At 42.7% G+C, this 23,872-nt stretch overlaps 1 protein-coding gene and 1 long non-coding RNA gene across 3 annotated transcripts in view; one reads left to right on the top strand and one right to left on the bottom strand.

The window, feature by feature from the left end:
- Nucleotides 1-23,872, bottom strand: part of VIT (vitrin) — an 81,069-nt gene that overhangs the window by 40,008 nt on the left and 17,189 nt on the right. The window contains exons 2-8 of the mRNA XM_084623746.1: nucleotides 19,328-19,396; nucleotides 15,163-15,228; nucleotides 14,053-14,209; nucleotides 11,175-11,308; nucleotides 6,687-6,764; nucleotides 3,802-3,882; nucleotides 1,909-2,112 (exon numbers count right to left, since the gene is read on the bottom strand). Coding sequence (XP_084479872.1) covers nucleotides 1,909-2,112; nucleotides 3,802-3,882; nucleotides 6,687-6,764; nucleotides 11,175-11,308; nucleotides 14,053-14,209; nucleotides 15,163-15,228; nucleotides 19,328-19,358 — 751 coding nt within the window. The 5' untranslated portion in view covers nucleotides 19,359-19,396. The remainder of the gene's footprint in view (nucleotides 1-1,908; nucleotides 2,113-3,801; nucleotides 3,883-6,686; nucleotides 6,765-11,174; nucleotides 11,309-14,052; nucleotides 14,210-15,162; nucleotides 15,229-19,327; nucleotides 19,397-23,872) is intronic.
- Nucleotides 3,831-23,872, top strand: part of LOC311518187 — a 109,958-nt gene continuing 89,916 nt past the window's right edge. For both annotated transcript variants that reach the window (XR_014710915.1, XR_014710916.1), the window contains exons 1-3: nucleotides 3,831-4,011; nucleotides 4,391-4,503; nucleotides 9,496-9,603. This is a non-coding gene — a long non-coding RNA (uncharacterized lncRNA). The remainder of the gene's footprint in view (nucleotides 4,012-4,390; nucleotides 4,504-9,495; nucleotides 9,604-23,872) is intronic.

The following is a 23,872-nucleotide window of genomic DNA, read 5'->3' as shown; positions in this document are numbered from 1 at the left end:
CATTCAGTGGGGGTGTTTTAGTTGCTAGCTCCCAGTACTAAAGAGGGGGAAGGGTCGATGGGGAATCAGGACCCTGAGACTGACAGCCCCCAGGAACAATGGGGAGAGGCCAGTGCTCCAGGTCAGCCTGAATGACAGCGGGCAGGCTAATCAGGGAGTCAGAGAGGTCCTGTCCTCCCTGTGAGCTGAAATTGCCTGGGTCAGACAGAGTGGGGGCGAGCTAAGGAGAAAGCAGGGGCTCGAGCTGAGCTGGGGAGCAGAGCTGCACCAGATCCAGAGAGAGCAGAACCTGTCCTGGGAGCAGAGCTGCAGCAACAAGAGCCAGAGGGGCCAGAAAAGCAGCCCAGGAAGCAGGTCAGTGCTGGGAGCAGAGTCACAGAAGCAGCCTGCTGAGCAGACCTGTCCTGGGAGCAGAGCTGTAGCAGCCAGAGGCAGAGGGGCCAAAGCAGCAGCCCAGGGAGCTGGAGGCAGAGCAGCAGCAGTGCAGAGACAGAGTGGTGGGGCTGGGGCTGGAGCAGTCCGGAGCTGGGTGCGGTGAGCAGCTGGGGAGACCGAGGGGGATCCTGGGCAGTAGGCCCAGCACAAGGAGACACCTCAGCCAAGAGGCTTTGGAGGCCAGGCTTGGATCGTAACCCTGACAGGGCGGGGGCGACACTGGGAAGAAGGGTCCTACCACTTAGAGCCTGAGAGCGTGAGGCCACCACCAGAGCAAGTGTCCAACCCACAGCATCCCTGCAGCACAGCCAGGGCCTGAGAAGAAGGCCTGGGACCTACAAGGAACAGACTGAACTGCCCTGACGTTCCAGAGACACTGTTTGTGATGTTCCCTGCCACAGAGCGGGGTGATGTTTCCTTTAACCTTTCCCATTTTTCCTTATTCTTTTTAAAATTGATTGTTGATTAAATAACTTGCCTTTGCTTTAACTTGTATGCAATGGTCAGTGGGTCAGAGAAGTGCCCAGTGCAGAGAGAGTATCCTGGAGTGGGGACACCGTAGCCCCTGTCCTAGGTGACCACAGCAGGGTTGGGGATCGAGCCCCCCCAGGAATCCTGGGCCCAGCCTTGTTGGGGTTATGAGGATTCTGCCAGACAGGAGAGTGGAAGGGGAGTCCTCAAGGGCAGGGAGGCCACTAGGTAAAGGAAGTGGGAGCGAGGACTCAGATCCTTTCGCTAGCCCACTTCACCGGGGTAGTGTAGAAGCCAGGAAAGTTCCCCACAATAGCGGGACTATTCCCCTGCTTACACTAAGGGTCCTTTTTAGGGTCAAAGTAGGATTGGGAGGAAAGTAATTGCAAAAAATCTATTTTGAGTAATGCATTTGAAAGTTATCGTGAAACAATTCTCAAATCTCTGTGTTAAATTATCAGCCCACCTGTACAGCTGGCCAAATCATTCAAAGGAATATTTGTTGAATAATATATTTGAAATTATCATGATTTTATTGTGGGCAGGGGAGGGTCTGAACTCAGGTGGAACAATGCAATTCAGATGTAAGTCTCTATTTTATCTATATGGAAGTAGTATCCATAAGTAGCACGTCTTACTCCTGAGAATATATATAGATTGTAGATAACTAATATGAGTGTAGCCACTTTTACCTATAACAGTCTATACTTACATAATATGGGGGTTTATGTTTATGAAGCATACTTTCTTCCAGATGGGCTTTGTAACCGCTCAGAAATTCATATCAGCACTCTTAACGCACTAATTTCACCCCTCCTTTCTGCTGATTCTTTTATACATTGTTCATATTCCTACATTGTATTATTTAATAAATTTTGATGGTCTATTAAACAAGGGCCAATTAGACTTTGACCACCTATTCTTGAAATATTATTATTATTATTTATTAGGAAAATTGAAGGTCAACATGACGGTACAAATCCCTGCCTTCATTCTACTGACCTATATCCCTGACCCTATGCACTGCAGGTCGAGGTTTGGCAGCGGTAACAGTAGCTGGAGTGCTGGTTGTTGCAGGGATTGTAGTTGGCTTTGGTGTTGTGCTGATGGGTTCTGGAGTTGTGGTTGGCTTCAGAGTTGTGGTGGTAACTTGTGTAGTTGGTACCGGTCCCGGAGACGTCTGATATTCTTTGCGGAGTGCATCGGCTATAAGTGTGTTTAAAAGTTATATATGTGTATATATATATAAACATGTAATTAGATATGACATATGTAGAAACATTATAAATGGTGTCAACTTGTTTAAAATGAACAACAAAGTAGCCCAAGTTCATTCTGGCCACAACCCTGAAAACGTCTATGAGCACCAAACCAATTCATGCCTTCAGCATGTGTGGATATATAGCATATGTCTTGATGTGACATAGTATTGCACCATTCTGTGGAAAGTAGTTACTAAACAAGGAATTAATCTGGAGCATTCATGCCCTTGATTCTCCCCTACAGTCTCTCCACTTTCACAAGAGAATCTATGAATCTGACAAGTATATCAAAAACACAATGTTCCTGATACTGCTGTTTTGCAGTCAATTTCTATTGCACTGGCATATCTCTCTACATGATAAGGCAACTAGAAACTCCAAGTAAATGTAACTCATTTTACCTGACGTACTATAAAATCATCAAATGCGGAAACCCACTATTATGATGGAGGGGAAAATGAGATGCTTCTAAATTTTCTAGCTGCCAGATGTGCCTCCTAAATATCGCTATATGAAATTATTTTATGTGTTTTTATATATAATTTATCAGCTTTCCCTTAAATCTGCCCTCTCAGTCTATCTACAAAAACTGCCATAGAAACAAACATTTCACACCACTGCCCTCAATCCAGTTCCTCTCTACTTAGCTCACAGCCTCAAGGAAGGCCTACGAAATTATGGGAATTAAAGCAGGGCTGTGTATCATTATTCAATCCGTTCATGGCTACCTCAGCACAGCCTAGTGTTCTCCTGTTGGAAAGCATCATCCCTTATACTGTCTGCTGGATTAATTACTACCTGCTGCTAGCCAGTTAAAAATTCAAACCTCAGACAGTTTTAAAGGGGTAACAAAGAGAGCTAAAAAAAACCAAAACAGATGAATTGGAAAAATTAACAGAAACAATTTCCTTAGAGCTGAATTGTGCCTTGTCATGCACAGATGTGCTAAAGGGAAAAAGGTAGCACGCACAACAAGTCCTCCCATCTAACTTTGTACCCAGGTGCCAGGGAAAAGGCATATTCTTGATCTTTGTACCCACAGCATGCAAGAACCAGGGAAATCTGAAGATGGCAACAATATTAGAAACCCCTGTGGGGACGAGGAAGGATTGTGCTGATGATGGAAACATGGGTCTGTCTGTCCTGCTGTGCAGGCCAAGGGGAGAACACATTGCACCCTGCAAGAGGGTAGTGGTGGACACTGCTGTGAGTTCGTATCCAGTGGACCTGGAAGCATTATGCCTACCTGAGCTACAGTACTTCTGAGAATCGCTGTTCAGCCACTAATGCTCCTGCCCACCTCCTGCCAGTGCAAAGGAGTGGCTGAAAGCCACAGTGAAGGCCTTAATATTGCACTGCAGTAGAGCAATACCATGTTACATGCAAAGCTTAGGTTGTGATGGTGCCCTTGCATCCTCATTCCCCTCTCCTCCCTTATCTTGGCATGCTCTTTGGTGATGGTTTGCAGAAGCAGAGGCTCATTCTCTTGCTATGCGAATCCAGAATAGAGGCTGCAGGAGAGGTAGACTGGTATACATTACAAATTCAAATTACTTTTTGTAACCCACTGCAGACTTTTTAGACTGAAGGGCTAATTCATGTCTAAGGATTTGCTGTGATCCACAGCCCATACCTTGTTCAGGTGATTTTTCTGATGCATTAGAGATGTCTGTATTCTTGGTAGCCTTTATATCTTGTGCCGACTTTTTAGGTTCTGTATGAAAGAAAATAAAGCACTATGAAGGGGTGTGTTTGGCCTATGAAGCTGTCTGCTGGGGGGTCTAGCTGCTCTACTACACCCTGCCCCAAGAAGCAGCAAGCTGAGAGGAAAATAACAAAGAAGGTTGGTCTTCCGAATTTGTCTAGAGAGGACTTTCTGGAGTGGCCATTTTGGAAACTATAGACCTGGTCTTCCAAAGGCTTGAGGGGCTATTAACAGCCAATCAGGGTCATGCTGGTCCAGATAGACGGAGAAATCTGTCCTTAGCAGATCAGTTCCTGGCTTGGACCAGAGGGGGGGCTCCTCTCTGGCCAAAGTACCTTGAGGGGTGACCTGTTGGTTGTGGGTAGGTCTGTGCTCCCTGGCTGGCCACAGGTCAAACCCCCAACAAGGGCTGGAGCTTGTTTGGGAGGTTGAAAAAACAGCTGAATTTGAAGGGCCCAGAACTGGGGCTGAAGACCCTAGCAAATAGACGGTTTATTAATTAGACTCTTCCATGTAGACTTTGTGTCCAAGGCAGTGAAGACCCAACAAGGTCAGCTGGCAGCCTGCAGGAGGCAACGGGGTGAGCAAAGGACTGTGCAACTGCACCCACAGCGAAGAGGCACTCGAGAGGTGAGTGCCTCTACACAAGCACCTTTCAAAATGTAGCATTCGGAGAAAGAAAACCATTTTGTTTCTCCCATTTACTGAGCCTCAATCACTAGATTGTCTAGGGACAAATAAATTAGTATCTCTAGACCAGTGGTTCTCAACCTTTCCAGACTACTATATCCTTTTCAGGAATCTGAAGCCCGAGCCCTGCTGCCCAGGGCTGAGGCATGTAACTTCGCTTTGTGGGGCCCACTGTGGTGTGGGGCTCCAGGCATTTGCCCTGCTTGCCACTCCCTAACTCCAGCCCTGCGCTTGTGTCCCCCTGATGCTCACAGCCCCCACATTGCGAAACACTGATCTAGATGAGTTGATGTAACCCCTGAAAGACCTCTGTGTACCCCTGGTTGAGAACCACTGCTCTAGACTATGGTATACTTTGGAATAGGAGTACACTATTACTTCCTTGATGCAAGTCTTATCCCACCAAATTCTGCAGTCGTTTACTCTGACAAAACTCCTATGGGCTTCACTGGGACTTTTGAACTGAACCAAAAAATGTGAGGTTTGGCTAATAATACAGCAAAATTCAGATAATTTACAAACCATTATGTTGATTCTGCTTCCAAGTAACTTGATGCCCTCAGAAAGATCACAAACTGCAAGGGATTTTTCTGACTCCTGATTGCTATTGAAAGTCATTTAAACCGTGCTCCTGCAAACACTTTTGAATGTGCTTGCCTTTGATCGTATGAGTAGTTGCATCCACTTAAAGTAGGACCAAAGCTTTAATGTGTGTAGAGTTGCTGGTTAGTACTAGTTTGTATGTTATATTTCAGTTATTAATTAAAATGCAGTCACAGGTCATTTCATCCTAAATTTCATTAACCCCAAGTATGGAAGGGTTGTCCAATACCCTGATTCAGCAAAGCCCTTCAGCATGTATATAGATCTGATTGACTTAATTCAGCACATGCTGAAGGGCTTTGATGAGTCAAGTGCGTGGATTTTGAGCTATATATTTGCAATACAAGCAACTAGAATATGCAAGTGTCACTATGTAATTGTGCAAAAAAAACCAGCCCATGACTTTGAGGATAACAACCCCCATATTTTACTTTCATGCAATAATGTGCAATTGGGTAACGTTAGTAGCTACAAACATTTGTCCAGCATGAGCGTGTCCAGAATCCACCTGTCGATAAACACGTGAACTCATTGAGAAGCCACAAAATAGCCACATGGTAGCACTGCTAAATAGTAGTGGGTAACCTCATCAAGGTTCAGAAATCACACTGGCAGGCTGTGAATCACTAACAGAAAAGTGCATCGCACTATAAGAAAGTGGTAGGGGTATACCCAGGGCATCATCTCACACAGTCAATCACATGTGATGGCCAAATAGGATGTCTGATTAGGGCTGGGGCCATTCAGTACTGTTTTTATATGCTTATCAACAATAGATCTGCCCTCTATTACAACCCCAGTGGCTCCTATGTGCATTACACTGATGCAGATATCTACTGCATTTTAGTGACAAAGACATTAACAATAGTCAATATACCAGAGATTAACTGGTATAAGACCCGATCCAAAGCTCATTGAAGTTGATGGGAGGCTGTCCATTGATTTCAACTGATTTTATACCAGGGACGTAGAATAGAGTGCAGGTTAGAAAGGTGTCCATAGGGAAGGTGCCCATTACTGCACTAGGCTGGCAGTTCTTTGAAAGGGCTGGGGCTGTTGTCAGTTGACATACTTATTGTGGTTTTTATGTATTATTATCCATGCAGTTGATCACCCAAAGAGGGATGAGTAAATATCATCAGACAAAAAGGGAAATATATACCCCCTAACCACAGGTGGAATCCAAAACTCATTCATGCAAGTGGTACAGAATCATATTCTTTGACTTAAAGCAAGAAACAACACTGGGGGAAAGAGGTCTGTGGGGAAAGATAGCAATAAATAACAATGTTCTAGAATTCTGGCATTGTTGCCACATATATTAGAGAAGAGCATGTGATGGTTTTGTATAAAGTATTAACACCAATTTGGGAGTTAATACCAAGTGATGATGCATTATTTCTGACTCATACCAATAAAAACCTTATACCATGCCCTCATGTAATATACATACATACATATATATATATATATGGAACATATGTATAAAATATGACGGAACATCAACTGTAATTACTTGCCTGCTTTAGCAGGTGAGCTTTTTGAGGAAGAATATTCAAGAGTTGATGGGTATGTCACACCTTTCTTTGGTTTGCCTTCTGCAAAAGAAAAGAATATATAAGATTCAGAACTGTACGGCCTAGGAGCCTTTTAATGAAATGGAAAACAGTCCTGTAAATAGCTCAGTTTAATTCTAAAATATAACCCACATGACAAACTGACATCCAAAGAATTTCAAGTTCTCGTAGGGCAAAATTTGCATCAAATGTAATGAACCCCCTAATTCCCTCAGTTCTCCTTGATTCCATGATAATGTCCAAAAATCATTTCACTAAACACGTCAATATCTAAATAAGGGGAACAAGTGAAGTACTAATGCAAGAAGCTCTAAATGAATGACATGGGATCCCTTTCTTTAATGACATGACTTTTTTTTAAACCTCTGTTTCATGATATATCATTTCTAATGTGTCATTTACAATAATAACAGTGAGAATCCCATGTGTGTGCTGGGACATATGGTAGTTATATCTGGATCTAAAATGAGGGTACCTTCCCTTGAAAATGAGGCATAGTTCAGTCATGCTCTAAACCACAGACCTTTCTAGTGCCACACCACATGGCATTTCTATTGACACAGGTGGCTATGAGGACTTCTCTTCAGTAGTAGCTTTACTGCTGTTGCGTTCACAGTACTAGAGAAGCCAGAGGACACTCTATACTATAGGCCAGATTCAGAAAAGTTGGCACAGAAGGATGTGAATTGCATTTCCCTACCCCAGCTACAGTAATTGTCTCCCCTTCTCCTGCAACTGTGCCATAGAGGTGATGTACCAGTGTGGATGACAGGGGGTGTTTCTGCTTAAGCGTTAACTTCCATAAGAGCTCTGCCAGTAGGTGCTACTGAGGAGAGGCACTGGATCAGCATCACCAAGGCAACATCTCACGTCAGATGGTGCCAGCCTTTACTTTTTGAGTTGTGTGGCAGTCTTGTTCTGCCAGAGCCTCATCCCCTAGTGGATTTTCTACAACCAGGGGCCCCTGCTGGGGTTTATGCCGGTGTAAGGATAGGTGAATCTATAGTTCATGTAAGGACAATAGTTGAGTCAGAGAAGCATTGCCTTTGTTCCCCAGTTCAATCTCTTCGTAGCAACTCCAGCCCCTTTATTCCATTTCCTTTGAAAGCCTGAGCTGTTGTAACCAATAAAATCACCAGATGATGAAGTGAATTTGCTTAAGTTCCCTTTCTAAACATGGCAAGATGCGAGGGTCAGTTTCAGCGCTCACTTACACTGCTATAAGTCAGAAGTCGCTTCACTGAAGTTGAGGAAGTTAGACTGACGTACAACTGGTGTGAAAGTCAGCTCTTGTCTTAATATCTGATGCTACATCTGATTTGTAATTTAAATAATGTCTGCAAATGTGCAGCTAACGCTAAATTGCTCAGTGTGGCTGGCTACTCGGTGAGCTCTGGCGTCTTTGGTAAAGAACTGTTTGTGTCCCATGTGTGTTCCATGCATCCGTGGGAGCTGCTCTAAATGGAGAGCTGATTCTTGGTCTGGCAATCATGCTGCTCTTACACTGACAAGAAAGCTGCCACAAAATCTGTCGGAGTTTGTATAACCATAATATGCGTTAAAAGATGGGGTTGCTGTTAAAGATGGGTTGAAAACCTGAGTATTGTTGAACATATGGATGTTTGAAAAATAGGTGCATAGGTGAAATTTTCCCCATCCTCTCACCACTTACTTGTCACTAGCACACTCAGACATTTGGGACTCTCTTTTCTTTACCTAGTAGCCACAAAACTCCCATTAACCTGAATGGAGTCATTCACATGAGTGCCAAGACATTTTGGAGCTTGAAAATGAATACGAATCTATTTGCATACCTCCTAGTCTGCTCACCACTTCAATCCTGATGACCAGGCCTTGTGCTTGTTCCCCACTCCTCCTGTGTCACACCACTTCACAGGCCAGGTCCCTTAACTGTTCCTCTTCTGCAGTCTCTTGTATAGATGCTTATTCACCCCAATAGTTTGTGATATTTAAACTGGTAAGTTTCCTATCTGGGAACAAACTGTCAGCACGCTTTCACCATACAATACCAGGTATGCTCTTGATATGCTGACAACTAACTTGGCTGGTGTATAGACAATTTCTCAGCTCAGGTGTCAAAGTTGTCTTGGAGTCAGATGCCTCAGCTGGCTTTTCTGGTGTTTTGTATTTCTAGTCTTTATGCATCTCTTTTCTTATAATTAATAATTCACAATTGTAAACAAATGTAAACTTTTTTTTGCCAGTGGGGTTTGTCTGCATCCAACCACAGGCCAACTAAAGCAGAACTAGATGAAGAGTTATGGGTCTCCATCTTTTAGCCTTTAAATTCCTCACAAAGAAAACCACATGTTTCAGAAGGCCCAGTAAGGACTCCCTTCCCTTTAAATACAACTCTCTTTCTGCATGAGCTACTATGATTACTCCCATTGACTCTCCCAATCAATTCCCTGCCATTGCAGGGGCCTCGGGCATTGGTGTACCTCAGTCCCTCCTATTCTCTGCCCATGGCATGCTATAGTTTAATCTCTGAACTGCAGTAATACTTTAGTCCAACCAGGTTATTGGATTCAACGCAGAGGTAACTGAGTGGAGTTTAGTGGCCTGTGATGTAGTCCCATCTGGCCTTAAACTCTGATTTCAGAAAGGCTACTCACAGTGCATACAATTAAGCACAGGCAGGTTGGGGGCCTCATTCCAGGTATTTGAATGTTATCATTCCTATGTGTACCCAGTCTGGGTTGAACCTAGTCTTCTCATCTCTGTTACGTAGGTTTGTAACTTTCTTCTGCACCCTCTGTTCCATGGAGTTAATGTAACCAGAAGGTGTTGTTGTGAGAGACTCCAAAGCTCACTGGGTAGAAGCTGAGCAGCAATTCAGGTAAGAAATCCTATTTTCCCTTTACAGCCCAAAGTTAGAATTTGCTGGTTGTTAGAAGAAAGCAAGTACCAGAGGCAATTCGGCCATGACCAGAAATTCCCAACTATCCAAAGTAAATCCTCCTAAAATGTGAGCCAGGGCTGGGCTGTTAGAAAGCCTCAAAAAGAGCATCCACAAACATTCATTCAAATTCCAAATGACAGCTCAGTTTGATCATATTCCTACCCCTTATTTGCTGTTCACAGGAAAAAATATTTCTTCACTTGAATTTCTCGGGAATGGCTGTTCATACATTTGTGCTGTGTTGATCTTTCCACAAGGTATGCCTGAAATACTCGTAGTTAACTAATAGTAGCTGGTTACTTGTCTTAGCCAAGCAGTGGAAATGTGCACACCATCGCACGCCTATGTGACAGGAGGTTTAATACAGAAGCAACATAAAACAACGTAAGTTAGCACCTCCTGTACTAACTTAGACTTCTCTGTGCATTGGTAGAGGTGAGTGTAAGGGGACTTAATTTACACATCACCTCTGAATTTGTCCTGGGACTCTCAGGGCTTGTCTTTACACCCCTCTGGGGCACGTGTCACACTGTAAACAGTAGAGCGCTCTGAAGTGTCATGCTCTCACAGATTCCTAGTGTATGTTAATGTGGTTCTGTTTGAAACAGGACTACATCAACGTGCACTAGGAACCTTTTAGATTGGAGTGTGTCAGTAGGATCTACATGGGGCAGTGAGAGCGTAACACTTCAGAGCATTCTACAATTTACAGTGTAGCATGTGCCCAGAGGGGTGGAAAGACAAGCCCTAAGTTAGTGTAAGTTGTTGTAGAGTGTTGGTATGGAGGTGGGGAGGAATTCAGGACAACAAAATCTGACTTAGGAAAGAATTTAATGGACCAACACAAATCGGCTGCTACCTAGAGGTGGAGCAGAACTGTAATTAATACATTTAGGATACGCTGAAATGGTCACTTAAGACAGGATGCTGCCTCATCAGAGTCACTTGAAGAGCATTCACTGAATACGGTTTGAGATATGGGACTGGTAATCTTTTTTAATTAGGATATGTATTTCTTTTAATAAAGAGCCTTGGCACTGCCTGCTGTGGCCAATAACTGCAACAAAATGTTTTTTGCTGTTTATGGTTAAGAAGAAAAGCTTCAAAGCATGGAGTGAGTTTAACTGAAACAGATGTTTCAGGCTCTCTGCAAATTCAGGCAGACAATAGCTCTGAGATGTGAACCACCCCATCTATTTAAATGGGTGCTAACTCAGATGCCCCAGATGATACTTTGTGTCAACACAGTTATCTATTTCACTGCACATCAAAGCATGTAAGAAAGCAGAGGTATCAAATTATGAAGGTATACAGTCTACTCTGAGTGACCATTTATTTGGATGGGCTTTTAACAACACAACAGGGTGATGGGGCTTTGGTCATGCATTCAACTGGCCAGGTCCTTTGCATAGAGTACCTGTCACTTTAAAGTGTGGTAGTATAACATAATAACTGAATTAGCTCTGTAGATTTTTTTTTTTTTTTTGTGGGAGGAAGGAGGGTAGTACCTGAAACAATGAAGGACTCCCTCCAGCGTGGTAGGGACAAGGATCGGATTCCACTGGAGAAGCTCCCTCTGTAACCAGATTGTCCAGCAACTTTCTGAACAAGGATCTTCCCTCCTGAGTTGTCAATAGTACCACTACAAAAGGGGGTCGGGAAGTGTTAAATGATATCAGAAATGAGGCAGAAAAACTTAGAAAATGTTCAACTATACAAGAGTTAGGAAAGTGTTCTCTCTCATTTTAAATGACATGGTTGAGGTTACAACAGTCCTTGGTGCCACTTGAAGAAGTCTGCGGCTAAGAAGTGTTTGTGCACTTACAGCTGTCGTAGGGGTCTTGTATTTTAACCTGACTCAATTGTCAGTATGTGGCTGAAGTTAATTGTGTCTGATGGCATTGTTCTGAACCGGCACTGCCGGTCAGACATGTCCCTGGCTCCTGAAGTACCAGCCCTAGAATTATAGGAAAAAAAGGGCAGAACTCTTTCCTGAGTTACTTTGTGCAACCGTGTTGACTCCAGTTGGATTTTTAAGTCAGGCAGGATTTAGCATAAAACTTCTAACATTCTGGACTCTAGAGCTTGAGTCAGATCTCACTGCCTTTATACCATGGTACGTACATTAACTCTGAGAGTTGTGATTTATGGATATGTAAGTAGGACGAGATTCAGGGCCCAAGAATCTAAACTAAATTTTGACAAATAGGAGGGTAATTTCCCCCTTTATTTCACAGAACTTAGAATTTTCCCTGTTCGAAAGAAATCAGCCATGTATCACCTGTATCTGGTTGTGCCTGATTCTGATCTCACCCTGATGTAAATCAAAAGAAACACCACTAAAATCAGTGGAAAACATGGCAGCTTGTGTGTGTGCTGAATGCTACAAAGTGTTTACCATGTGTGATGACATTATATGAATCCTAATGTGTAAGACGTGTCAGCTTCTGCAACCCAGACACTGAAGCATTGGTTTGAAAACCAAGAAGGGACTGCTACTGTAAACAGAGAAGTCTAGTTATAGTGTGTAAGCTAAGTGGAATGAGAAACATAAAATGGTGAAAAGTAACTTAGAGCTTTACAATTCTCTTTGAATAATTTCAGTTGTTGCTGGCAATAGAAGGAAAGGAAACTCACAGCTTTCATACACACTTCAGAATAGTCAACAAATCCAAACACAAATGGCACCTAGAGAAAACTGAGACCTTCTGCTCCAAAAATATAGGCCTCTACCACTTAAGCAACAGGAGAAACTACATTCTCGATCAGTATGTTGTGTTTGCAAAAAGAAAAGGAGTACTTGTGGCACCTTAGAGACTAACCAATTTATTTGAAGCATGAGCTTTCGTGAGCTACAGCTCACTTCATCGGATGCATACCGTGGAATCCGATGAAGTGAGCTGTAGCTCACGAAAGCTCATGCTCAAATAAATTGGTTAGTCTCTAAGGTGCCACAAGTACTCCTTTTCTTTTTGCGAATACAGACTAACACGGCTGTTACTCTGAAACCTATGTTGTGTTTGTGTCAAAAACAATTCAAACCTGTCTGCCCCTAGATATTCATGCACAATTCCCATTTTAGTCAATGGGAATTGTACACAAGTATTTTGAAGGAAGAATTTGTTTTTTGTAAGCTAGTCACTTGACAATTCAATAACAAACACCTGAATGCAGATGACTTCAGCCAGCAGATGGCAGTGGTCTATATACATAAAAGCTAGCTGGTACAATAAAGAGATGCATAGGATTTTTATCCACACAGTGTGTCTCTCTCAGTTTACGTTATACTCCACCAGTGAATTGCTTGCAGTTTGGTGTGGCAGTTTGTAAAGTACCTTTTCACCAATTCTGTTTTTTCTGTGCCATGTTTATGTCACTCAGTATTTGGAGCATGGATGGCTTTAGTGTGGGTTGGGTTCAGTTGCACCCCAGAGTGCAAAAACAGCCAAATGTACATTCCTCCCAGCCTGGTGAGGAGGGGAAACTGGGAGCGGGAGTCATGAGCAGCTGGGCTGAACCTGAGCGCCCGGTCACAATTTGTGGAGCTGAGCCCAGCCCATGGGACAGGAGCTACCACTACAGGATGAGAGTGGGTGGACTTGCTCTCCCGCCCCACTACTACTCCCGCAGCCCTCCCTTCCACACTGGGTTGGGATTAGGATTGTGGTGCTGGGGTAGAGGGTCATGCTTCAGGTGGTTGGAGCCCCCTTGGCAATTATGCATAGTGTACCCATTGATCCGGGAGGCTACCTGTGCCCCTGGTTTGTAGCAGATGCTTTCAATGGATGTTTTCAGGGTCTTTTTCTAGCTTAAACTGGATCACTAAAAAGAGTCCTACCAAGAGACATGATAACCTATGGTGCCTACATATTATTAGTGAGATTATTATTTATGTGACACCATGAACACGTGTGATGGTATAAAATAGTGCGACAACAGTAATTTGCTATCCATAAATGAGTGATCTGGAAAAGTCTGAGCACCTCCTGTAAGGTGCTGAGCACACTCAGTAATAACTAACATGTAGATCTTACAGCGCTTTTCATCAGTAGATCTCAAATCCCCCTGCAACAAAGTGTCATTATTCCTACTTTAGAGATGGGGAAACAGGCACAGAGGTGAAGTGCCTTGCTCAAGGTCACCCCGCAGGCCAGTGGCAGAGCTGGGAACAACAAATGATTTCGGTAGACGTTTTGGGTGCCAAGCGCTCTCAGATTGGACCCGTCACATCAAATACTGTCTCTCTCTTATACTCTTTTTTTATAAGAATTGTGGCCTACAATCCAATCTGCAAAGACCAGGCAGGGTTTAGGGCAAAGCCAATGACCCCCTACACTGGAATTATAATTCTGTATTGCAGTGTCTCAGTAGTTTAAAGCTGCTGACCTGTGAATAGCAGCACCGCACACACTGGAAAAAGAAGCATAAATGTCGGTGCCATAAACACGGTATTTTATGTCTTGACATCCCGGTGGACATTTTGCAATGAATTCTGGATTGATTATCTTCCCTGCTTTGATATCGCAGTCTATCTCAGGTACATCTGTGAATGCAAAAAAACTGAAAAGTTAGATTTAATACTCCAATAGTTCTGTAACCATGTAACTCACAACAGTGTCCTCTTTAAGCATATGGGTGAATGCCTTCAGGGCACAAGAGGTGTTTGCAAGTAACGTCATAAATACATGACAAGGGTAAGGTTGTAACAAAAGATGGATTGAGGAAGTCAATGGCCATTTCTGACCCTCAAGGAAATCTCCAGTGTAATCTAAAAGATTCTAATCACTATGGGATAGATTGTGGTCATACAATGGGGGAAAGGGGCAGAAGAGAGATCTGGGAGTTGTATGCATCCCTGAGGCAGAATGCCTGCCAGTGTTCCCCTTGTGGTAATATGGTTCTGTTTCACCCGCCAAGGCAAGGCTGTGGCAAAATGCTATGATCTTGCCGTAAACCATTAAAAATGTTTGACTGCTATGCACAGCAAACAAGGGATATAAATATAAACTTAAGCTCTGTTTTATCTTCACCAATTAGATTATACAACCTAGTGGCAGGCTTGAATTTCACCCAATGCAGCAAAACTGAATGCACAGAAAAGTCCTTTTGGGACTGTAGCTAGAAGTCCTATAGCTAGAAGTCCTTGTCCCCTTCCAATGGTTAAGATGCACAGGTTTCACCTTCCAGTGTGTGTATTTCAACATATTTATGTCTCTTACCTAGGCTTTTGTACCAGGCTCTTCACTATGGTATCTGAGTATTTATTTATATGTAGTATGCCATATGCTGTATTAGATATATTTCACTTGATATATACATTTCATTATGTGATGCATATGTTTTACACAAAGGGGCTGTGTATTGTTGTATCTTCCTGATGGTTCCTAACAGAAGCGCCAAGGAGTTGATGGAAGATAGCCATAGCTTCACTCCGTTTGTTTGTTTTTCTGGACATTCCTGTTTGAAGCAATTAGGCATGCTGCTAAGACTACTTACATAGTTTAGCCTTTTTGTTCTTCTTTGTAGCTTCTTTAGTTGCATATGTACAAGTCAGAAACAAAGCTAAGACAAAGAAAATACAATGTCAGGTAAACAGGCAACTGCCAGCATCTTTCAGCACATGCTTCTGTGCCTGGATTTTCTGCAGCTCAGATTTATTATTAATCAACCTGTTTTAAAAAATGAAATTAACATTTTTCCAGAAACAAGTAGAATTCTGTTTGAAAAGATATATTTCAGTGGTGTGTGTTTGTTTGTTTGTAGGGAAGTAGAGATTGACTGGCTGTTGGAACACTTACATTTTCACACAATACATAATTAACTTGCGGGAATTCACTACCAAAAGATGCAATTGAGTCCAAGAGCTTAACAGGCTCAAGAAAGGATTAGACATTTTCATGAGTAATGAGAGCACCCACTAGTATATAAAATAGACTAAATAACGTTAGGGATAGAAAACCTCATGCCTTATGGCTGCACAAACCAACAATTAACTGAGGGATTAGGGAGGGGTTGGCTAGGAAGAAACTTCCCCTATATGCAGGTTATTCCTTAACACAGCACAGATGAAAGTTTTAGTGCCCAAGCAGGTGGTATTGGGCTCGGATGGAGACAGGCTGCTAGACTAGATGGACCACTGACCTGATTTGGTTTGGCAATTACTATTCTCCTACAGTTAATGTATCACCAGAGGCTGAGGTTTATAGTTTAACTATTTCAATGCTTTTTTTTTTTTTAATGTGGGAGTTAACTATATGGTGGTGACAGGTAGATCTCACTTACCATTATAGGGCTGTCTGCTAATTAATGGTCATACAAAAATGTTAAATTTTCTGGACTTGTTATAGGTACTATATTGTGCATTAACCTGCATTACAAACATGTTTAAGAGTAACAGCCGTGTTAGTCTGTATTCGCAAAAAGAAAAGGAGTACTTGTGGCACCTTAGAGACTAACAAATTTATTTGAGCATAAGCTTTCGTGAGCTACAGCTCACTTCATTGGATGCATACTGTGGAAAGTGTAGAAGATTTTTTTATATACACACAAAGCATGAAAAAATACCTCCTCCCACCCTACTCTCCTGCTGGTAATAGCTTATCTGAAGTGATCACAAACATGCTCACCCTCCTGAGTCCCATATGTATTTGCAGTTGTTCACAGTCTGATTTAGGACCTTGTTCCTTGCCTTTTGTGGCTAGAAATACACAGAAGTTGAATGTGCTTTTCAAGATCCTTGACTGTGTTTAAACGCACAGATTCATGCTCTTCTCCCCTGCCTGGGGCAGACCTGACAGTGCTGTGGATCTGATTGGGCTGGGGGGCACGATCTGTTGAATACACTGAGTCCAAGGCTCCACAGAAATATTTAGTGGATTGCTGGACATACACTTGTTGCAACTTCTCATCCACATCCTTCCCCAGCAATGGCAGTGTGGTGCTTCATGCCTCATCCAGTCAGTGGTACCCCACTGTGACTGTGTGCATGTAGATGGGAAGAGTCACCATGATGCTAGCAGGGACATAAACTGCTGCTCTGCACAGCAGTAACTTACAGTGTGCATTGTTTTGTAAACTGCAAGTCTTTAGATGGGAATTATGCTACATGGAGCCACTTGAAGATTTTGTCATGTACTGTAGGATGCTCATTGCATGTAGCTGCACATTATGAAGAGTAGCATGCCATGTAGCCTTCCCCTCCATGTGGCCTCATTCCCCATTTTCCACAGGTCTGTTGAAGTTTTGCCTTTGTCTTTATTTCACAGTGGAGGGGAGCATATAGCTAGATATTTATTTCCAAATTCTGTGCAATCCACACCTCTCCTGTTGTTACACAGGGCTACCTGAGACTCATCCGATGAAGTGAGCTGTAGCTCACGAAAGCTCATGCTCAAATAAATTGGTTAGTCTCTAAGGTGCCACAAGTACTCCTTTTCTTTTTGCGAATACAGACTAACACGACTGTTACTCTGAAACCTGTCTTCTGTATGTAGAGTTTAGAAATGCATGTTTAGTAATTTCGTCTAATAGGTCCCCTAATCCATAGGCTTTGATATCTGCACTTAGTTTTTTTTATTTAAGGTACATATAGATCCTTTAGAGAATGCGTAGTGGCTCCAAGACCTTACACAAACAATCTGGGTTTGGCTGAATGGATCAAACATGATTTTTTTTTGGTGTGTTTTAGTTACAAGTTTCTCTTTGATAGAATCCACCCACCATCTTGCCTAGGTGGATTTTCCATCACTAACTGTGGTACTGCCCTAAGTGGGAACTGTCAAGGATGGTTGCTTCTCTGGTGGGTGCTTATCTTGTGTTTTGCTTCTGTATCAGGTACCTTCCCTTTTGAGAAGTTCTTGCAGAGGAGGTAATATTGCTTGTGGGTTGGGTATAAATCTGCTTAGACTGTGGATTATGTCTAATCCTTTTCATTTCAGGGATGGATTCAGGAGGCTGCATGTCCAGCTTTAATTTACATGGGGCTGGATGGCTGAAGATCAGGGAGCAGCAACCAGCTCCCTGCAGTATTCTCTTCCCTCCCCCCACTCCACTGCATCAGAATTTAGCTTATGTGGGATGAAGAATCTGCTCCCAGTTGTAGAGGAACTGTCCCACTTTTCTGGGCACTGCAGTCAGAACTCCACATTACGCACTGACAGTGAGAACATTTTCCACTCTTTCTTCAATAACCTAATACATAAAATTCAGTTTAACTCCTCTTCTACTTTAGAGAGGATTAGAATTCCCCATGCTGTGTGAACGGACACTATAATAATATGTTTAAATTTAATCCTGACTGGAGTGTGCCATAGCAATCTTATTCCTCCCTTCCCATCCCTAAATTGCTACAGATTTCTTCCAGCAAGTGCATGGACTTAATAGCTCTTGGAACTTGTTCAAAGGAGGGAGCAGTGCCCTGCCTCCATGCCACACTATGTAAATTGAGTATGAGAGCCACTTACTTCAAATGGCAGGCATTCCAAACAAAGCTTGGTAACTCTGTTACTTGAGAGAAGTGGAATTGTCAGTGGGGACAATGGGAGGCACAATTGGGGACAAAAGGCTCTTCCATTTTTTAAAAATAGAACCCATCAAAAAGAAAGGACCAAATTCTGCCCTGACTGACCCCTCATGTCATGTCAGTGAATTCAGCTGGGTTACATGTAGTATTAGGGCAGACCTTGGTCTAGAGAAAATAATCAAGCCCTTGGTCTCTTGCCTTGTGGCAGACTGAACTGAGCAGATTAAAATGAAGGGGAAAATATAGCTAACCCGGAGTATCCAACCATCCTTGACAGTTCCCACTTAGTGATGGAGTACCACAGTTAGTGATGGAGGATGCAGCTAGGCAAGATGATGGGCGGATTCTATCAAAGAGAAACTTGTAACTAAAACACACCAAAAAAAAATCATGTTTGATCCATTCAGCCAAACCCAGATTGTTCGTGTAAGGTCTTGGAGCTGCTACGCGCTCTCTAAAGGAGCAGGTCTCTCCTGCATAACATCCTAAACATGATAGCAAGGTATATTTCCAGCCCTTTTCCCTGAATATCATCTTGATCATGTGAAAGGTCCTGCATCCTCTTTGGACTCAGGAAAAAAAACCCATAAAAGAAGATCTTTGCAGCATGAAATACACATTGTTCTTCCTTGGAGGAGGCTTTTAAGATTTAGACATGGCATAATCGTCTAGTCTACTGTAATTATTGCAGCCCATGTGCAGTCTAATGATCAGTCCATGTGATTAATGTAATTTTTTTGGGTGGGGAAATCAAGAAACTGGGGTAACCAGGATTGAATATAGCTGCTCAAGGTCCTCCTGCATCTTCTACTGGGAGCCCAACTACCTGTGGCAGACCTAAATAAACACAGGAAGCCGCTAGCCATTGACTTGGATTGGAGAACGAAAGTGTCCCTTCCAGGTCTTTCAGTCATCTTTGAAAGTTTTTCCATGACGTTGTAATTTTGTCCAGATCTCAGATACCTCTTTCCCCAGGAGAGTGCCTTTCTTAGCAAACATTTCTGGCATTCACTACGGAACCCAAAATGTCTGCATCATTCAGATCTGCATTGTTCATATGACATGGACGCTTTCCCAAAGTCATTGACCCAGTCCTAGACAATGTTTGTATGTGTATTTGTGTAGTCTATACTTACTTACCAAAGAAGGCTGCAATGATTGATGCCTTCATGGCAAGAACAACAAAATCAGCAGGTTCAGTAAAGTGCACTAGAAAAGAAAACAAAATAACACTGTCACATTGCATTCAGAGGTAGCATACTGGTGGCGAGGAGAGGGAGAGGGATGGGGATGAGGAGGTAGTTCTGCGCACTACCCCTTAGCCCTCCGAAGTCCTAGCATCCTGAATCCTCTTCTTATGGAAGAGGAATGCGTAATAAAGACTTGAAATATGCTAATAGAGAGTGCTATAGCAAGTAAACTAATTTGAGTTTGATGAATGGGGCCAGGATTTCACTCCTGGAATCTTTTCAGGTAAATGGGAGTTTTGCCATTTACTTCAATACAGCCAGAATTTCACTCTAGATACTTATTTCTGATGCCAGCAGCAAAGGAGGCCATGACAGAAGCTGACATACTCTTGCAGTCATAAATGTTGATTTATTTCCCTTTTGGAGAGCTCACAGGAAAAAAAACTCACGTGTTAATAGAATGAATCGGCACATCCATGACAGATTTTTTGAGGTGCTGCAGTGTTTTTCATTTCTAGTTTTTGACCACAGTGCGAATCGGGAGTGTCTCTTCCTAAGAGATTTCTTATCCTACCTTTGCAGACTTGAGAAGTTTGGACAGGAATCTGAACTTTTGGAGCCTTATGCAAATCATACTCACATAGGAACTTTTGAAGATTTCTATCACTAGATAAAAACCCCTAGGCCTGAGATTGAACAACAGCTGATGGTGGTAAAATGTGAGAATCCTATAATTAGAGTCTGAGCACACCGGTACCGCTGAAAGTAAAAAATGTGAATTTAAGCTCCCAGTCAGATGGGCAAGGCACCAGATATGGCCATACACTAAGCTGTAGGGAGCTTGAAATTCTTAGAGCATTATATTTCATTCATAATTATCATTCCATTGGTATCTGATTAATGCAAAAGAAATGTTTTTTTCCCCCTCCAAACAGGAGTCAGGCTCTAAGAAGGGCATCATGCTGGTTCCTGCTGTCAGTATTTGAATTCGCCCAGACAATGGGAAGGGAGGAGGGGCCTCTGACCAAAATGGTCTGCCATTGGTGGTCCCGTCAATCAGAATTCATAGTAGAGCCATCATTTTAGAGGCACTCTCCCTGGGCAAATTCAAATGTGGGCACTAGGGACCAGCACACTTTTCTTCCTAGAGGTTCCACTACGCCACAAATAATGGCAGCAACCTCCACTGGTCATATGTTGTATGATTGAGCAGCCCTCAGCCTTCAAGTGCATGGGACTCTGAGCAGCTGCACCAGAAATTCCATTAACATCTGACCCCACTCGATTCTGGGTCCCCACCCTCCCAAGTAACTGAGTCAGTCACCCTGGCAAGGGACTTCCTGGCTGCCTCAGCGCTGAAGCAATTGCAGGGGTTGCATGTGTCTAACACAGCCCCTGGCCATCAGCCTCCACTTTTATAGGCGTTCCAGGGGACCTACACCTACCTTTCCTGCAATGCCTTTACAAAATCTTACAGCATTTGAGCATGCCCAACACTGGCTGGTGGCAGTAGAAGTTTCCTAACCCATCCTGCAGCGGTCACAGCCACTGGGCATGCTCCAGTGCTGAAGGCACTTCTGTCGGCAATTGTAGCTTGTTTCCATAGCCTGCTCTTGCTGTGGGACACTGAGAGATGTGTGTCTACCTGCTGTGGCCTCTTCCCAGCCCCACAGCACTCTCCCCAGCCAGCCGCAATCTAGTTCTGCCTCTCTCTCTTTTATATTCAACTTTTTTTAGGATTATCCTCACAACTGTAGGATATATGAAGCAGCACAAAAATATACTTTATTTAGGCCTATACTTCCAACTTAGTTATTCTCATACTGGAAGATATCTGAAAATGAAAACAATCAAATACAAGTCTAGTTTTAGAAGAAAAGAAAAGAAAGATTTATTACAAACTGCCTCCAAAGACCAGAAACTATCGTTTTGTAAACTTCCTAATCAACTCCTGCAGTCTGAAGTAGAAAGTCAAGAGCTGCCTCTCAATTCAGCAAGCACGAATCTGTTATTGTGTCAAGGTTTGTGAGGAAAACAATTTGTGCAGTCCACTGAAGTTGCACCTATAGTATATATTTCCAGAGAAATTTGCTTGAAACCAGCACAGTGGAAGATGAGCTATGACGCCAAAGATCCCATAGATGATGTGACAACCAAAAAAAGAAAAGAAAGAAAAATATCCAAAGATGCTATCAATGAACTTGAAAGACGCAAAACCAAGGGCACTGGAGATGAACAGGTCAACAATGGAGCAGGCCAAAGCTGTCTTCCTGCTGCAATAAATTTGATATTCCCATCTGATAAAAGTTGTTTTCAAGATTCAGTTTTATCATTTGAGCAATTGTGAATGCTTTTACAGATTGGTCCTTGCCAGCCATTGAAAGTGATGGGCCAAAAGGACAGTTTCCTTTCCCCCTCTACAAACTGCCATTTTCCATCTTCATTTGATAGAATTAAAAATGCACCACATGAAGATTTGAATGTCAAATGGCATAGCATACTCCTATCTTTCAGATTATGCATGCTGTTACATTTTTGTTGTTTGGGGATATGGAAACTTGGAAAACAACATGGTTAACAGTGACTGGAACAATATGCTGTTCAGGGGAGGAGCAAACAGCATGTGCAGTCACGTGGCAACTGTACCGTTTGCGAAAGGTCATAGTATCAATACCTGTTTTGATAAAGCAACCTGTCTTTGATGGCTTGGATGTTCTACCTCAATCTGTTATGGTGGCATAGAATCTTAGTTAGCATGGTTGCAGCCTCTGGAATCCTTCAGTAAAAGAAAATTGACATGTTCCAGGTCCTCTAGACATTTGAGAGCAAAGTGAATGAGTCAGGAAACTCACGTCTGAAGAAAAGTATGAGGAAATTGTAAAAGAATCTTGGAACAGGTGGGAAGCAGTGGGTTTTGAAAACGCAAACTATCAAGCTACATTAAGAGATGTGTATGCCACATGGATGATGAATTTGTAAATGATTCTGTATTAGAAGCCAAGGATAACCATCGAAGGAAATATTTCAAGGTCTTAGACAATATATTTGGGGAACTAAAATTTTGATGTGAGAGAGATTTCAAGAGGTATCTACTCTCTGGTTTCCTCCATCCCTGGCAACTTCAAAATAAAACTTTAGAAGAGTCAAAGGAGGATTTCTTAAAATCACATGCAAATACTCAGATTTCTTTAGACTTGGGTCATGAGACTGTCTTTCAAGATGTATGGTTTTACAAAGGACACAGCGCTGTACATTTTGTCGCTTGGGGTCCAGATCTATTTGAATTTCAGTGTCCAGCTCTCTTGATGATGATCTACTGGAAATGGAAACTCTTCCTGACCATACCAGTTGGAGTGGCTAGTGCTGAACGTGCAATGAGCACTTTAAGACATGGAAAATCTACAAGCATTCAACATGATAACAGACATGGCTGAGTGTCCTTGCACTCCTTGCGATTGAGAGAGATGAGACAGCAAGTTTGGAGCTGGACAGCAACAGCATCATAGAACAAATTTGGCAAGGAAAAGTGTGAGTGTGGTGTGAGGTTCCAACAACTGGAAATACACAAGCTGACGCAGTTTGGGTGGATGCTATTTTTGTTTAGGCCGTGATGTCTGTTTAATTGGGGGTGGGTTTTTGAATTTTATCTTTTAAAAAAAGCCTAAGGACATGTGACCATTGGACTTCATGCTGGTCAGTTGCTGACCACACTCTGCCTCTTAAGTCTGCCACTGCATAGTACACTTCCTAACCATTCAGAATATTGTTCATACTTCTACAGTGAATCTGTCAAAGGAAATAGAAATCACAGTGAGTTCCAGAATGGTGAGACTTAAGAGAACCCCAGATCAGTTCTTAACCCAGTCACATCTTGATCCAACACCAAATCAATCCTTCCAAATCCATCAACAGCAAGATACCAAGGCAATAGCTCTTCCTACCCTCATAGCAGAACTTGTCATTCTATCCTTTCAATCTAGTCCCAGTAGAAGTACCTGTTGATCCCCTGCTGGCTCACCATTAAATGCTATTATAGCCAAACTTTTTTAGAAGTTGACACTGACTTTGGCTCAAACATTCTGATTTTTCAGAAGTGATCTTAAGTTGGGCACTTAAAAACTGAAGCACTGAAAACCACTGGTGGGAATTTAGGCCAGAATTCACAGGGAGTTGCGGGTGTCCATAGGTGCTTGTCCAGTCAGGATTAGATATCATTTTGTATTTTAGCAAAGTTAGAATATGTATGGAACGATAAACCTTTATTAGCAAAAGCTGAAGTTGGCATATGGGCAAACTCCTATATTTGGGGGGGGGGGGGGGGGTTGTGTTGAGAAGACTTGATTGTCTGGTCTGATAAAATGCTGGAGTCAGTGAATAGCCAAGCATAGTTTGAGTTAAAGATAAAGAAATCTGGCTAGAATGATAATGGTTTTTTGTTTTTCACAGCTCATTTATTCCCTCTGTTACAGTGTAAAATAAGTTTTGATAAAGCTAG

This window comes from Lepidochelys olivacea, assembly GCF_965140295.1.
Source record: "Lepidochelys olivacea isolate rLepOli2 genome assembly, chromosome: 3".
Lineage (NCBI taxonomy): Eukaryota > Metazoa > Chordata > Testudines > Cheloniidae > Lepidochelys > Lepidochelys olivacea.
Note: the sequence above shows the minus strand (reverse complement) of the source record. Positions and strands in the feature narration are given on the sequence as shown.